Source organism: Podarcis erhardii (genome assembly GCF_964252035.2).
Source record: "Podarcis erhardii genome assembly, chromosome: 6".
In the NCBI taxonomy this organism is placed as follows: Eukaryota; Metazoa; Chordata; class Lepidosauria; order Squamata; family Lacertidae; genus Podarcis; species Podarcis erhardii.
Genome location: NC_138510.1, coordinates 73,766,293 through 73,783,391, shown reverse-complemented (window position 1 = coordinate 73,783,391; position 17,099 = coordinate 73,766,293). Strand labels below are relative to the sequence as shown.

General features: G+C 41.0%; 1 protein-coding gene and 1 long non-coding RNA gene across 7 annotated transcripts in view; one reads left to right on the top strand and one right to left on the bottom strand.

Annotated features, from left to right (window-relative positions):
- Window positions 1-17,099, top strand: part of HFM1 (helicase for meiosis 1) — a 54,245-nt gene that overhangs the window by 3,289 nt on the left and 33,857 nt on the right. For all 6 annotated transcript variants that reach the window (XM_081865691.1, XM_081865690.1, XM_081865689.1 and 3 more), the window contains exons 3-11: window positions 756-868; window positions 5,325-5,367; window positions 7,514-7,773; window positions 9,388-9,432; window positions 9,854-9,924; window positions 12,548-12,680; window positions 15,229-15,380; window positions 15,974-16,051; window positions 16,137-16,298. In XM_081865691.1, the coding sequence (XP_081721817.1) occupies window positions 756-868; window positions 5,325-5,367; window positions 7,514-7,773; window positions 9,388-9,432; window positions 9,854-9,924; window positions 12,548-12,680; window positions 15,229-15,380; window positions 15,974-16,051; window positions 16,137-16,298 (1,057 nt within the window). The remainder of the gene's footprint in view (window positions 1-755; window positions 869-5,324; window positions 5,368-7,513; window positions 7,774-9,387; window positions 9,433-9,853; window positions 9,925-12,547; window positions 12,681-15,228; window positions 15,381-15,973; window positions 16,052-16,136; window positions 16,299-17,099) is intronic.
- Window positions 1-17,099, bottom strand: part of LOC309344037 — a 196,211-nt gene that overhangs the window by 164,789 nt on the left and 14,323 nt on the right. The gene's annotated exons all lie outside the window — the stretch shown is intronic.

The following is a 17,099-nucleotide window of genomic DNA, read 5'->3' as shown; positions in this document are numbered from 1 at the left end:
ATTCCAAAGAATGTACATAGTGGCAGGTAGGCCCCTAGAATATTTTACAATAACAATTTATTTAATTATCTTGCATTTGTTTTGTTTTGGTTTGTTTGTTGTTATGTTTTTTCCCAAAAAAAGTTTCTGTAGCAAATGATTATGATAACGTAAGTTAGTTCTACAAGATAACATAGCAGCAGGACATCTCAGCTTATTAGGAGCCCTATGATGATATCAGATGTTTTCCCTTTACTGACTGAAGGCATCCAGGAGCAAAATGGGGGAAAGAGATGCAGTTTTGCTTATTTCTTCTGTTCCCTACAACCCCACCCAAATCCGCTCTAGCCCCCAGAGGTAGGGTTGCCATATTTCAAAAAGTAAAAAGCAGGACACCCCAAAATTCCCACCGGACGTCAATTCTGCCTTTGAAATGGCAGCCCTCTCCAGAGCAGATTGGGGGGTTCAGTGGGGAACGAGAATCTAAAAATAATTGTCTCTCTCTCTCCTCCTGTTTTACCGACTTCTGTCGGAGGAGAGGAAACATTGGCTATCTGCTTTGGTTGTGTCCCAAAGCATACCAAATTCTCATTAAACTGAGGTGGGTTAACAGAAGTCTTACATTTAAAATATAACACGTCCCCCCCCCCAAGTGTAATGTTAAAAGGGATAATTTAGGAGTGACACAACAGTCAATATGTTCTCCTGCAGTTTGTCATTAATTTGGTTGGAAACACTTAATGTTTTTTCGCTTCATGGTAATATGTTGGAAACAGATATGTAGAAAATGAAGAGCCAACAGACTGGTATCTTGCACCTGTTCCGTCTGCGTTTGAAATTCCACCTACTCAGCAGCTACAAATGGAATTGGGAGGCAACAGCCAAAAAGGTAGAATGTTTTGTGATTAGTTTTAATAAGAGGAAATATGGAATTTAAAAACTGCTGTATTTTTCCATGTATAAGACGACCCCTATTTTTTTGAACCCAAAATCAATATTTTAAAATAGTTAGGGTTTCCAAAATTAGGATGCCATATTTCAAGAGCCAGAGCCTGGACCTCTGTGCATTCACCATCTGTGTATAAGATCACCCTCCCCCCCAATTTTTGAACTTTTTTTTTAAAGCAAAAAACCATTGTCTTATACACAGAACAATATGGTAATATTCAATTACTCACTTTAATTTGAGGGGGGCAATGCCTACTTTTACTGAAGTATGTTGAATCATGGGCTATAGACTATATGTGAAAATGCATGACTGTATTTCACACATCTTTTCTTTTAAAAAAATAACAGCCATAGTGCTGGGTGCATCATAATGGCTTACCAACCCCACGTTGCTATTCAACATAGGATGAAAATACTTCCCTCTCAGGTTGTTATTTGTTCCAGGAAGAAAGCTATCCAAAATGTTATCTACAGAACACTGAAGTACTATGGGGTTGCTTTTGGTTAGGTACAGCAATGGAGGATTAAAAAGAAGAAGAAAAGAAATTAAAATTTCATTTAAGTTTTTTTAAAAAAAAAACTGTTTTTTTCCTACAACGAAAAAGTTCAGAGCTCTTTGCAACCCTACAAGCAGTATTGTAGGCAATAGGCCCATGGCTTATTGGAGAAAACAAGGCTTACCACAGAGCACTTAGGTCAACGTGAAGGTACCATTTTTAAAACAATATAGAAGCAAGAATGCATTTCGCTCAGTCACCTCTTAAATTACTTTAAGGTAAGGAGCAGATAGCCTCCACCCAAAGGGATTATGGATTAAAGTGAATCACTTTTACCTCCCCTCACAAAAATCTCCTGGACATATTTGGATGCAATTTGGCAAGTTTAATCCACTACATGCCATACACTTTGGCCAAAAGGAGGAAAAGCTTCTCCATTATAGTGAATGAGGGAACACAATTCAATTTTATACAGAGTAGCTTTGGAGCTGATGACAGAGTGAAGCAGAGAGAAAATACAGGGTGACTCTGGAAGAGATCAGGATTTTTTATTTAAAAAAACACCAATATAAGTACTGTATAGGCCAGATATCGGGGCCTGTGCATGACCATAATAAATGAGGAATTTTAAGATTAGATTAGATTAGATAAATTTATTGTCATTGTCCGTATATACACAGTATACACAACAACGAAAATCAAACACCCAAGACCGGATTCACATACACATTTGCACGTATCTCCAACACTCTCATCCTATTCAGACATAATCTATTAAAACATACATAATCCAGAATATAACACAACCTATTAAAAGCATAGCATAACCTAAAACCTATCTCATTCCTTACTACTCACTGCTTGCTATTTCTTACAACTGGCCCTGAGATCATTATTTAGTGCAATCAGAGCTCTTGGATAGAAACTATTCAGAAGGCGTGTGGTTCGTGTTTTCATTGTCCTGTATCTTCTGCCCGAAGGCAACAGTTCAAAGAGGTTGTGAGCAGGATGGGTGGGATCTCTCAAGATATTGTGTGACTTCTTCAAGCTGCGAGACGTGAAGATCTCATCCAGGGTTGGTAGTTGGAGCCCAATAACATTCTGGGCAATTTTAATTATTCTCTGTAAAGCTTTTTTATCCATTCCAGAGCTGCTCCCATACCACGATAATATACTATAGGTTAAGACACTCTCAATGGTACTATGATAATAGGACAGAAGTAGGTGCTGAGATAGATTCAATCCTCTGAGCATTCTCAGGAAATACAACCTCCCCTGCACCTTCCTCACAACCATATTAATATTTGCAGTCCATGAGAGGTCCTCAGAGATGTAAGTGCCCAGGTATTTAAAACTACCAACCCTCTCCACCTCCTCGCCATTTATGTGCAATGGTAAAAATACACTTTTCTTTCTCCTAAAATCAATTATGAGTTCTTTGGTTTTTTTGGTGTTAAGCATAAGATTATTTTCTTTACACCATTGAATTAACCCCTGTACTTCTTTCCTATAAGCAGCCTCATCATTCTCACTAATGAGCCCCACCACTGTTGTATCATCCGCAAATTTGATGATTGTGTTGGACTTATACAGTGGGGTGCAGTCAAATGTGTACAGGGAATAGAGAAAGGGGCTTAACACACACCCCTGAGGGGCTCCTGTGCTTAATACTAGAGTAGAAGAATAGTAAGGTCCCATTCTCACTGTCTGCGGCCTATCGGTCAGGAAATTCCTTACCCACAAACAGATCTTCTGATGTATACCCAAATTGGTCATTTTAAGGAATAACCTGTCTGGTAGAATTGTATTAAAGGCAGAACTGTAGTCCACAAACAACAGCCTTGCGTAGGTTCCCTGTCGTTCTAGATGACTCAGTACAGTATGAACAGCGATGGAAATAGCATCATCAGTAGATCTATTTCTTCTGTATGCAAACTGGAACGGGTCTAGAGTGGATGGAAGACCAGCCTTAATATAATCTAGCACCAATCTCTCAAAGCATTTCATAACGACAGATGTTAGGGCTATTGGTCTGTAGTCATTGAGAGATACCACCACTGACTGTTTAGGGACTGGCACTATAATCGATGTCTTCAGGCAGGTAGGGACAGAACCCTGCAACAGGGATAGATTAAAAATGTCCGTAAATACACCAGCTAATTCTGCAGCACAGTCCCTAATAACTCGTCCCATAATTCCATCCGGTCCAGCTGCCTTCCTAGTATTAATGCTCCGAAAAGCACGTTGTACGTCGGAGGTCTGTAATAAAAGTGGTTGTTTATCAGTAATAGTTTCTGATGATGTGCTGGTAGCCAATGCTGTAGTGACGGTGGTTCCAGTTCCCACCTCAAAACGACTGAAGAATTGATTCAGCTGATCAGCCAGGTGCGCACTGCTGTTAGCCAGTTCGTTTTTAATATTTTGCCCTGTAATTTGTCGCAGGCCTTGCCATACACGACGAGGGTCGGAGCTCTCAAAATGCTTTTCGATCCTCCGGCAGTACATAGCTTTGGCATCCCTAATGCCCTTTTTCAGTTTGGCTCTAGCTTCTCTATACTGTTGCGCATCGCCAGAGTGAAAAGCAGCATTCCTTGCCTTTAACAGAAGATACACATCCCTGTTTAGCCAGGGCTTGTTGTTAGGAAACACCCGTATTTGTTTGGTGGTAGTAACGACATCAATGCAGCTTTTGACATAGAACAGTACTATTGAAGCGTATGTGTCCACATTATTCTCCACAAAAAGTGACCATTCAGTGTTCCGAAAGCAATCTTGAAGTTGCTCGGGTGCACCTGCTGGCCACACTCGTATCTCTCTAGTTGATGGTCTAATTCTGCGTACGAGAGGTCTATATGATGGTATCATAAGTAAGGATATGTGGTCTGACTGTCCCAAATTGGGCAAGGGCTTGGTCTTGTATCCATGCATGATGTTGCTATATACTCGGTCTAGGGTATTCCCCCCCCTAGTGGGACAATCAACATACTGGTGGAACTTAGGAAGCACAGTCCTTAAATCGGCTCGATTGAAATCACCAGCAACCACAAATGCTCCATCCGGGTGGGCCCGCTGCTGTTTGCTAATAGCAGTTAGCAGGTGACCCATAGCTGTAGTAGTATTTGCATAAGGATTGTCAAGCTGAGAAAGCGCAAGAAAACATTGAGAATAATGGCATGAAATTTATTTTCTTTTATGCATGTTTTGTTGAATCAACTTCTTGGTAGGCATTATATTCTACATTTCTTTTCCTTTTGCAAGTAGCTTGTGCAGAGCAAATGACTTGCCCTCTTTTAAGAGCATTAGGTAAAGGTAAAGGTACCCCTGCCCGTCAGGGCCAGTCTTGCCAGACTCTAGGGTTGTGCGCTCATCTCACTCTATAGGCCGGGAGCCAGCGCTGTCCGCAGACACTTCCGGGTCACGTGGCCAGCGTGACAAGCTGCATCTGGCAAGCCAGCGCAGCACACGGAACGCCGTTTACCTTCCCACCAGTAAGCGGTCCCTATTTATCTACTTGCACCCGGAGGTGCTTTCGAACTGCTAGGTTGGCAGGCGCTGGGACCGAATGACGGGAGCGCACCCCGCCGCAGGGATTCGAACCGCCGACCATGCGATCGGCAAGTCCTAGGCGCTGAGGCTTTAACCCACAGCGCCACCCGCGTCCCTTTTAAGAGCATTACTAAGCGATAAAATCCTAAATAGTCTACATGATTACTTTGCTATGAATTTTAACAGGCAAAACCTATAGGAGTTCAGTTAGTGGAGGCAGGTAAGTTATTTTCAGGCCAATAGTCTGGAATTGGTCCCATTGTTCCTCTATGACCTTGATAAATATGAAAACAGAGCTTGTTAACTGTCTTGTAGAAAACCTTTAAAAAAATAAACTATTAATTAATTTTCCAGAAGAAGATGGTGATGAAAGTGCCTGCTCAACATTCAGGAAAAGGTAGGCTTTTTAAAGCCAATTATAATAATTCATCAAATATCAGAACCATATTATTTTAGATACATTTGTCAAAGACTCAGTTTTTGATCTTTGAAATGAAAGTGCTTAATAGGGCTCCAGGCAATTGTGTTAATATTCTTTTGAATGTGAGAAAACTGGGATAGTTCCTTTCGGCGGTGTTTTAATACAGTAATTAGATTTGCTCTAGGCACAACCCTTTTTTACAAGGATTTAAACACAGGATTTAGTTTATTACTTTAGTTAAGAGGCAGCTGATGTACTACCAAACACACTCTTAAAATTCCATACAAAGACATGGTCCTTGGCAGCTCACAGATATACTAGTTTATTTTTATACTTTAAGCTGTCACAGGGCATGCATGTAATCCAACTCCTTTAAGAATCAATCACAGGATAATCATTGCTTTAATAGGACTGGACTTCACTCTTTGCCAGTTTGTTGCAGCAGACTAGAACTGTGCTTTTCAGAAATGCGTCCTGAAAGTTCAGTTAACTCTAATATATTTTGACTCTACTTGAAACTATCTAGGTGACAATGAATGCTGATTCTCAGCCCATTTAAGAGATGGTGCTCCTCTTTTTGGATGTGTAGAATCCAGTGGGTTTTCTTTAATTAATGACAATTACCACAAATATTGAAAGTAAGAACTAACAAGCAATGAACTACAAGTAAGCAGCTCTTTGAAAGGGAAAGATTGTTGCACTCTGGCTACTTTTCCATTCTTGAATTATTCCTGTCCAGATGTTTATTTTTATATTTATTTATTTATTTATACATACAACTAAAATGCCGCTTAACATAAAACAACTCTGTGCAGTTTGCAAGAAGAAGTAAAGTCATAAAATCACAGCAAAAATCTAAGAGATACATCAGGTGAGCTTTTTTTTTTAGCCTGAGGGTTGCTTTCCTTTCTAGGCGATCTCCTAAGGGCCACATGCCAGCAGTGGGTGTGGCCAGAGGCAAAGGTAGGCAGAGGTACAAATGCACATCTTACTTTTGTACAGTTGGCTAGTATCTGCACACACTTGCACGCTTCTCTTGACCTTCCATCCAGACGAGCAAGAGCATCATCAGAGCTCAAGTACACATTCCAGAAAGGCAAAGACACAGGGCTCAAAATAGGGCCATGGATGGATGGGACCTGGGGATAGTTGTGAAGGCTGAAGGTCTTTGTCACCTGGGCCTGGTGTTCCCTATTTCTCAGAGACATAGTAAAACGCTAAATCACAGTACCGATCAGCACAATCTGGAAAAAAATGTTTTCAACAACCAGAGAAAGCCTGAATAAAGAAATGGGTTTTAAAAACATACCACATTTGATGCTTCCTGAATGGGGACTGGGTTCCAGAAGGAAGGTGCCACTGTGGGCAAGGCCTGTTTCCATGATGTCATGGTCCTCAGGGGCCTCATCCAGTGAACATATGGGTCGTCTAGGTCAGTATGAGTGAAGGTGCTTTGCTAGGTATCCTGGCATACAGTATCCCACTCACAGTATACTCTGTGACATACATTGAAATATGCAGGCAAAGCCACTGCATGTTTTTGGCGTCAAATGTAAGTGGTTTTGATGTTATGCTCAAGCAGGAAAAACAGATGTACAACATTTTCAGAGCAACATATAAAATGGAAAGACACATACCTTTCCTGTATGGCTGATACATCTCACTGTGTCAGAGATGCAAAATGTCCCACTTTGGATGTTATGATAGAAGTGTAAAGTCCAAAGCCACCGCAAGTCTTTCCTCTTTCAGTGTCATTGTTTCTTTTATCTGTACTCAGCTATTTCATTTCCAAATCAACAGTGAATTTATCTTGGAGATCTTGGTCTATGCTGCACAGCTTGATAGCCACTAAAGGAAACATGGCCCACCAGCCCTGTATAATGACCAGCCCAAGGCTGAATTAACCCCTTGTTTCGGTTGCCTGCCAGAGACTGCCAGAATGGGTGTGGGGGAAGCTTGGTGGGTCAAAAATTGTGCAAGCCTGTTTCAAGTAACTAATAACAGGTTTGGTTTTCAGCAGGTATTGGAAACAAAGCAATGTAAGCTGTAGTATGTAATTGCTATGTAAGTAAGGTTGTAAATGTGTATATTATATGAAAATATCCCTTTGAATTTATTACAGCTTATTTAAACCAACCAATTATACATATGTAAATCCAGGCAACACTGAGAGTACCAATGCCAAGGGAGGAATGGACATGTATTGTAATATTACCAACAACAAAGAAATGAGGAAAGGAGACCTATGGAAAAATAATACGCAGTTAGCTCAAGATTCAGATTTTAATCTGCTTAGTGTAAATGATATTTTTTCTGCTTATGGAAATGGAATTGAAAAAGCACAGTCATTTCCTTCTGTTTCAAAGACTTTTAGGATGGAAGGTAAATTACACATTTTCTCTGTAATTTTTCGCTACAAAGGTATTTACAACACTGGCTTCATGAATATACATTATTCATAGTTATTGCATGAACAAAACTGTAGATGGAGTCAAGAAATACACAACAATCTGCTTGAGTAATATAAAGTAAGGAACATAGTCATATTCATATAGAAGGTCAGAAGCAAATTAGAAAAAAAGATGTGAATCACAGAAAGGAACACCTAAGCCAGATAAGACAGAAGTAATTATAATGTGGTGGATTAAATGCATGTCTCAAAGAGCTTAGTGCTCTGCTATTTTTGAGGTCAGCCATGGGAACTGATGAAAAGAAAGCTATGCATTGTTCTTTCACATCTTCCTCTTCTGCTCCTCCGCATCAAATTTCATCTGCATATACTACAGTGAAAAATTTCTTCAGCATGTCACAAGCCATCCTTCTTCTTTCTTCCCACACTGGAAAGAAGGGCCTATAGGTAATTTGAAGGTAAATGAGAGCAAGATATAAATCTGCACTTCCAAAGAGCAGTGGTAGTCAACATGGTGTCCTCCAGATAAAGTTGGACTACAGTTCCCATCATCTCTGATCATTGACCATGGCCATCTGTCATGGATACTTTAGCTGAGATTCCTGCATTGCAGGGGGTTGGACTAGATGACTCTTGGGGTTCCTTCCAACTGTAAGCTTCTATGATTGACCATGTTGGCTAGGGCTGATGGGATCTGGAATCCAAAAATGTCTAGAGGGCCATAGAGTCCCCATCTCTGATGTACCAAACCTTATTGCCCCGGCCCTCATTGCTAGACAAGGGACTTGAACTCTCAGTGCAGTTTGTGCCAAAGTCTTTAAAGACAAGGCACAGGTTACAAGATTTAGCAGATGTAAAGGAGGTACACATACATGGCTCTTGCAAGCTAGGACATGGGTCCAGCAAGCAACATGCCCCTGCACCTTCCTTTTGAAGAGACAAATGGGCACAGAACTTAGCATGGCAAGTGATCAGAGTCCCAGGACTAGGCGCACAAATGGGCACTCCCCATGTGTTTTTGGGCACCGAAACATGTGTTTTTGAGCACCGCAATCTCACACAAGACAATGTCCAGCTGTGATCTCACGCATTTTTGGGCGCCATGCTCTTGCATGAGAGCATGCCCCCCCCCCAAATGGGAAGTCTCGGGACAGTTGATGGGTATGTGCAGACCATCAATTGGGAACCACTGCTCTAAGTCATTGTTTTGTGGATACATTTGCTGAATTGAAAGATGTACAGAAACACTGTTGTAAAGAAGGGCACTCGAGAATTTTTGTCTGTAGTCCTCAAAAAGATACTAGCTATTTGCTTTCCTAGATAAAGCTTTGGAAGATTGCAGCCTTCTACCCTGGCTTCAGACAACTCAACTGGTGTATCTACGTGCAGGATCAGTGTTATGCAACCTTTGCCAACCTGGCTGGGGCTGATGCTGGGCTTGCTTTTGGGGGTGGGGGGGAATTGTAGTCAAAAATATCTGGAGGAAACCAGACTGATGAAATTACATTCTATCCTTAGCATTTTTATTTGTGTTTTTTATTAATATTGTTAATGGATGATGATAAAAATAAAGTTTCATTCACTAGGAACTACAGAAGAAGACTTGATTTTGAGACCTGTGACTGAAATCCGTATCCTTTTATGCACTACAATTATGTAAAAGTAACTTCTTGTCTGTATATTAGGTAAACTATAATGTTTTTAAATATGCTTTAAGAATCTAGAAAGTAATCATGTGGCTGGGGGACTCCGTAAAGGTAAAGGCAAAAAAAAGAAATATAATTGAGGAAACTTATGATTGTAGTAATTAATTTTTATTTCATTCCACCCCATATCTTTTTTTCTTTGATATTTTTTTTTTACATTTCTCCCCAGCTCCAACCTTGTTAGAAATTTTCTATGTAGTTAAAGAACTGCTATTCCTCCATTTAATCATTTTCCAAACATATGTTTAAAAGTGGGAAATTTTATATAAATCTGTATAAAGTACTTCATTGTGAAAGATGTATCCATTCCTAACTAAATTGTTTGACTCCTTAATATGATTTTAAGCTGCCCAGTTTAGAAATATTTTCAAAGAATTCCCTTATTTTAATTACATTCAATCCAAGGCTCTGGATGATGTAAGTATGGATTAGTTTTAACTATGCAGGTTTCATAATTATTTTTACACTTACGGCCATGCATAAGGAAATACCCACTGCTTATTTCATAAAAGTAGTTCCTGTGACCCACCAAGATTAATGGAGCTTGCCATCAAGTTTGGCAGTCTACTAGGGCAGGGCAGGGATCTGGTTCCAACCAGAGGACTGGATCCAAAAGTACCATAACTTGGGGAAAGTTATCCGCCTATAAAATCACCTGACACACCATATGACTCCAACTTCAGTTTGTGACTGCAATGGAACATTATAGCCATGGCTTCAACTACAGTGGAGAAATCTTCCTTTGCTTGCAGGCAAAGAAACAGTTTGGTGTTCACCTAGAGTGTGCCTTCCCCATTTGTCCTTTGTGGCAGCCATACCTTGAATTTTCCTGCACTTGGTGTGGCTTAGGAAAAATGACTTGGCAGACTAACCTCTGAGGTCTGGTACGCCTAAGTAGCTCAGCAGTCCAGAGGTTCCCCACAACCAGTGGTGACTGATGCCCACTGGGACACACATATGGCAGAAGGCAGGAAGGCCAATAATAGGCAGAGCTAATGACAAGTGGAGCCAAGTAATTCTAGTTTTGACTCATTCTCCTCCCTGCTGAGGAGGGCAACCCTGAGACCGAGGCAGAAGCTGCCACAGGCAGTGCTACCCCCAGACCAATTTTAAGTTGGAAAATAGGCAGGTAGGGACCTACTAAAGGCAGACTGAGATTTGTGGGGCCCTAATGGACCAGCCTCCACTGCTCACCACTTCCTAAGGGCTCAACGAACGTCTTGTTCTTGCTGCTTGCCTTGGATCCTAGGGAAAAAAGAGAATATTTGCTCAGTTGCCAGATTCTTTGGCTTGATATAATAACAAATATACCATAAACCCTTATGGCTGCAATCCTGTGCAGTTTTATCTGGGAGTAAGCCACATTGAACCCAGTGGGACGTAGTCTGGATAGATATGCATAGGGTTAGGCAAAGGTAAAGGGACCCTTGACCATTAGGTCCAGTCATGACCGACTCGGGTTGCGGCGCTCATCTCGCTTTATTGGCCGAGGGAGCCGGCGTACAGCTTCTGGATCATGTGGCCAGCATGACTAAGCCGCTTCTAGCAAACCAGAGCAGTGCACGGAAATGCCGTTTACCTTCCCGCTGGAGCGGTACCTATTTATCTACCGGTACTTGCACTTTGACATGCTTTCGAACTGGCAGGGTTGGCAGGGTTAGATGCATAGGGTTAGATTGCACAGTTGCAATCCTGTGCACACTTAAATTGGGAGAAAGCTTCACCGAACACAGTGGGAGTTAATTTCTGAATAAATATGTGTATGATTGCACTGCAAGATATGATGGCATTTGTTGAGCATGCTGTGACCACGTTACTTAACTAAAATATGTAGAACTGGAGTTTCAAAATCTCTGTGGTGTTCTTAATTTAGGTGATAACTAAAGCATTAACTAGAATGGGGTTACTATAAAGCAGGTATGGGGAATCCATTGCCGTCCATATGTTGTTGGACTACAACCCACATCACCCGTGGCCCCTGGGGCTGATGGGAATTGTAGTTTTCTGGAGGGCCACAGGTTTTCCATCCCTAACATACAGTAGAGCAAACCTTTTTAAAGCTTTTGGCCTTATTCTGGTAACAAAGTAGTAAATAGATAATAGGTTTATTCTTTATAACATTAGAACTTTGCACAAGTGGCTGCTTAAGCTACATATAATTTATGGAAAAAACAGATCATTAAGGGGTGATTTGTTCTGAAATTGATGCTGAAGGACAAATCTTACTGTGTATTTTTAATGATAGACCACTGTCAAGGCCTATCATCTTCTATGTGCATGGCTCCCTCCTGAGACTTGAAAATGGGTTTTGTGTTAGCAACTCTACAGCAGGCTTTGCTACATAATGGCCCTAGCTGTGCCATATATTCTTCATAATTGCTCAGCGGCAGATCGCAAGGAAAAACTATTGCTTCTACTTTATCTTTTTTGTCCTTGTGTAAAGTAAAAAGTATTTGATGCATAAAAAGGTAGTCTTTAAAAAAATTGAACTTAGCTGTTCCAGCATGTTGAATTCTTCAACTTTCAAATTCCAAAGTTGTAACATGACCTGGGAATTCAAAAGACAACTTGGTTAAATTAATATAATATAGTTTTGCTAGGCAAGTAAAATATGTGTAAGCTTGTATAGAAATAATTAAAATTGATTGCCAAGTACTTGCAATACTATTTATTTATCTAGCATTACCTGATATTTTCAGAAGGTAAATTTGAAATTTGTTTCGTTTTCTGAAAGCAGTTTATATGCTTTGACGTTGACATACCACACTAAATTTTGTCCAATAGCAAAAATAATGGCAGATTAGAATTCCTTATACCCCAAACCTATTTTTAAACACCCCTCATTGAATAAATTTTCAAAAATTAAGTTTTACCCCATAAAATGACATGCCCTAATGACTATATCATTGATTTGAATGTGTGTGCATCAATACATTAATAAATACCAGTAGCTGATTGTGTGCAAATTATTCCAAACCTACTTGTCAAAATATATGCACCTGATTTTGTGCTCCACTTACAATTAGTTGTTCTTTTCTAGCTCCTTTACACAGATAGAAATTTTGTGATCTGTGCGCCCACCGGTTCTGGAAAAACTGTGATATTTGAGCTTGCAATTATCAGGTTATTAATCAAAGTGCAAATGCCTTGGTTAAATATTAAAGTTGTATATGGTAAGTATGCCATATCCTTGTTAATAATTATTAATTATCAAGAAAAAATGATGACATTATTTTGATATTTACACATGATCGTTTTGTTGATGAATATGGACACATGTCCAAACAAAGTTTGTCACATTGCTAAACGTGGTTTATTTTTTAATTTACACGACAGTTGTGGAAGTTGTTTTTTTAGCCATCCTTCCAAACTAGAATTCCTAAATGTTCATCTGATGTCAAGACAAGGATATGGTCCTAACAGGCAAAGGCGTTGCAGGCATAGTTGGAGGCAGGTCACAGCCCAAGTTTCTGAGAAGGCAGGAATCTATGATGGCAGAGGTGTAATTAGGACTGGGCCAGCAGTTCTGTCCTAGGGAAGACAGAGGGCAAAGCGGGGCAAAAGCATGGCAATGCAGTAGGAATCCGCTGCTACTACTCATAGTGACAAGTTGCTGTGCCAAACTCTGAGATCAGAGCTGCCTTATAGCTGACAATTTCCACGGTCTAGGTGGCAGCCTTGTATTGTATTCGGCCAGGTTTGCAGCAGAGTGAGGTCAGTAATGCAGGAGGTAAAGTACCAGGCTTTGTTGGATGCCCAGGTTCAAAACACTACCCCAGTACCCTTAAGCCCTGCATCTGTTTAAGAAACACAGGTTTCCCAGTATAACATGTAGTTCTGCCTTCAGAAGGTAAAGACAAGCCCATTTCATTTATTTATTTATTGCATTTAAATCCCACCCTTCTCTCTATCCAAAGGAATGAAACATACTGATTCTAACAGTTTGTAATAATATTGTGTTGTTGTTGTTTAGTCGTTTAGTCGTGTCCGACTCTTCGTGACCCCATGGACCAGAGCACGCCAGGCACTCCTGTCTTCCACTGCCTCCCACAGTTTGGTCAGACTCATGTTTGTGGCTTCGAGAACACTGTCCAACCATCTCATCCTCTGTCGTCCCCTTCTCCTTGTGCCCTCCATCTTTCCCAACATCAGGGTCTTTTCCAGGGAGTCTTCTCTTCTCATGAGGTGGCCAAAGCATTGGAGCCTCAGCTTCAGGATCTGTACTTCCAGTGAGCATTCAGGCCAGATTTCCTTAAGAATGGATATGTTTGATCTTCTTGCAGTCCATGGGACTCTCGAGAGTCTCCTCCAGCACCATAATTCAAAAGCATCAATTCTTCGGCGATCAGCCTTCTTTATGGTCCAGCTCTCACTTCCATACATCACTACTGGGAAAACCATGGCTTTAACTATACGGACCTTTGTTGGCAAAGTGATGTCTCTGCTTTTTAAGATGCTGTCTAGGTTTGCCATCGCCTTTCCCCCAAGGAGCAGTCATCTTTTAATTTCGTGACTGCTGTCACCATCTGCAGTGATCATGGAGCCCAAGAAAGTAAAATCTCTAACTGTCTCCATTTCTTCCCCTTCTATTTGCCAGGAGGTGATGGGCCCAGTGGCCATGATCTTCGTTTTTTTGATGTTGAGCTTCAGACCATAATATTGTTATACCCTACCCCAATCTCCACGAGCGGTGAGAGATTCTAGAAAAGTTCCAGGTGTTTACCCAGGGTCTTTGTTTCCTTTTGGGCAATGAGGTGGCAGCAGGAGGCCCCATTAGCAAAAGTGGTGCTTCAGGTTAAGAACAGTTTCAGGTTAAGAACAGACCTCCGGAATGAATTAAGTACTTAACCTGAGGTACCACTGTATATACAACCTGAGTCAGATGGTGGAAAATCCCAGCATTAAACAGATACAGAGGATCCCTTACCTCTCCCATAGGCACCGCAGACTGGGATCTAAAGATAGAGAGATCCTCCATGCTCCCTCTTTTTGTTACAGTCGGCCACTTTCAGCCCACATCAGATTCTGCCCCACTCCTTCCTCCTTGTCACTGCTAACCCAGTTAAACTATTTCCCTCCAGCCTATGTCATCCAAACCTGAAATCCTAAACCCTTCTTGTCTCTTGGAGGGGCCCCCTCATTTTCTAGTACCTCAGTGCCTTCTTAATGGCTTCCTTGATGGGTCAATGACAGGCCATCACCAGCCTTTGTTCCTCCAATGGCCCACATTCAACTAGCTCTGCCAAGCTGGCCTGCCTCGGTAGCATAAGCTTAACCCAGAGAGCTTTCCATGTTTGGCATAGTTTAGTCAACTTTTGAATTATGGGAGACTTACACCCACAAACTCTGGCACCCAGAAACTATAACATTATAAATGCTTTTGTTGCCCCCTGGAGCTTTATCCACCTATACTGGACACAGTTAAGGTTGAAAGCTATTTAGAAGTGTTGGATTTATAATAAAATTAATATGACTCACCCATATGCTGTTGCTTACATAAGTAAAATTGCAAATTTCAAAAGCTATGGAGGGGTGGATTCATCTAGTTCTAGGACCAGCTCAAAAAGGTACAGGAATGAATAAAGATCTTGACTTGTCGGAAAAGAGGGGGAAAGATGGGGAGAGTTAGTTTCACTCAAAAATCTTATCAGTGTAGGCAATGTGTTTGGCGACCTGTTTATTCATGTCTTCTATTCTCCAACTACTCTGTATTGTTTTTAGTGGCTCCAATAAAAGCTCTCTGCAGTCAGCGTTTTGATGACTGGAAAGAAAAATTTGGACCCATTGGACTCATCTGTAAGGAACTAACAGGAGATACGGCAATGGATGACTTGTTTGAAATACAACATGCTCACATTATTTTGACTACACCAGTAGGTTCCACAGTCCAATTAATTGCATTTGAATTTTTTTTAATGAAGATACTTAACTAGACATAAAAAATTATTTCGCACACATGCTGTTTGCGTGTAAACATTTTCCATCAGTTTCAGAATCACTTGAAAAAAATATTTTAGCTTTATCAAGCAGTTTGATTAATTAATAGTTTATCAAAGTGTATTATGTTTGTTTTGTGTGGCATTGTATGAGAAACCTTTATTCCTATGCCAAATTTCATGTGCTCTGATAGTATCATTTATACAATAATTCATTTTAAAAACTTAGGAAGGAGAATTAAATTGCATACTTCATTGGATTATGGTGAAAGATTTACTGCTTGGGGGTTTGATCTACACCATTTCTAACATAAAAATGTCCTTAGCTTGGAACAAGGACCTACCAGAGTAGTCTTTTACTTCAGTATTGAATAGATTGATAATAGCATTCTTTTCATAAGAATGGCAATATACATCACCAAATATTACTCTCAGAAAATCTCATTAAAAGTTAACGGAAGAATGATAGTGGAGGACTGCACCATTAATATGAATAATAATAATTATTATTTTGTTTGTTTTTCTACTAGGAAAAATGGGATAGCATGACTAGAAAGTGGCGAGATAACTCTTTAGTTCAACTAGTGAGATTGATCCTCATTGATGAGGTAAAGTAATAACAAGTTTTTTTTAAATGCAAGTGATTGAAAGCAGGGCATTGTACTTCATATACAATTGTGTTTAACTCAATAGGTACATATTGTGAAAGATGAGAGCCGTGGTGCTACTCTTGAAGTTGTTGTCAGTCGGATGAAAACTATTCAGTCTTCTCTTTCACGTGGCTTCGAGAATCCTGACGCAGTACTTCTCATGAGGTTTGTGGCAGTTTCTGCCACAATCCCAAATGCAGATGATGTAAGCAAAGTTAATAGCATTTTATTTCTAGAATTCAAAATGCTGAGGTGTTTTCCCCCTATTCAGCTACACACACAGTACAAAATGAGATAAGCACCGTCATTTGTCCACCGACCCACAACAAACATGAATAAGCTAGGATTGCCATATTTCAAAAAGTAAAAACCAGGACACTCTGAAAGTTGTTGAGCTTTCCCCCCCAGTATCTATTGATTGCTCACACCTCAATGCTAGAGTACATATCTTGCATTCTGCTGGTCTTAGTTTCAATCCCTGGCATTTCCAGTTAAAGTAGGGATGGGGAAGCTGTGACACTTTGCTTATTTTGGACTACAATTCCCATCAGTCTGGGATATGTTCATGAAATATACCCCCCTCCCCAAATGCAGTACTAGACAATGCTGAGTAAATAACATCCCTCCTTTGATCATAGCATATACCGTATTTTTTGTCCTACAGGGCGCACCGGCCCATAGGACGCACCTCGTTTTTTTGGGGGGGGGAATGAATTTTTAAAAATTATTTCCCCCCCCCAGCCGCGGCTGCCGCCCCAAGCCTTGCGCACACCTGCCCGAAGCACGGGGCACCCTCTGGAGGGCTCCGCATGCTTTGGGCTGCCGGCTGCCGCCCCAAGCCTCGCGCGCCCGGCGGGACCTCCCGCCGGGCGCGCAAGGCTTGCGGACACTCGCCGGGGCTGCAGGCTGCTGCCCGCAAGCCTTGTGAGCCTGCGGGAACTCCCGCCGGGCTTGCAAGGCTTGCGGATAGCTTCCTGAAGCCTGGAGAACGAGAGGGGTCGGTGCG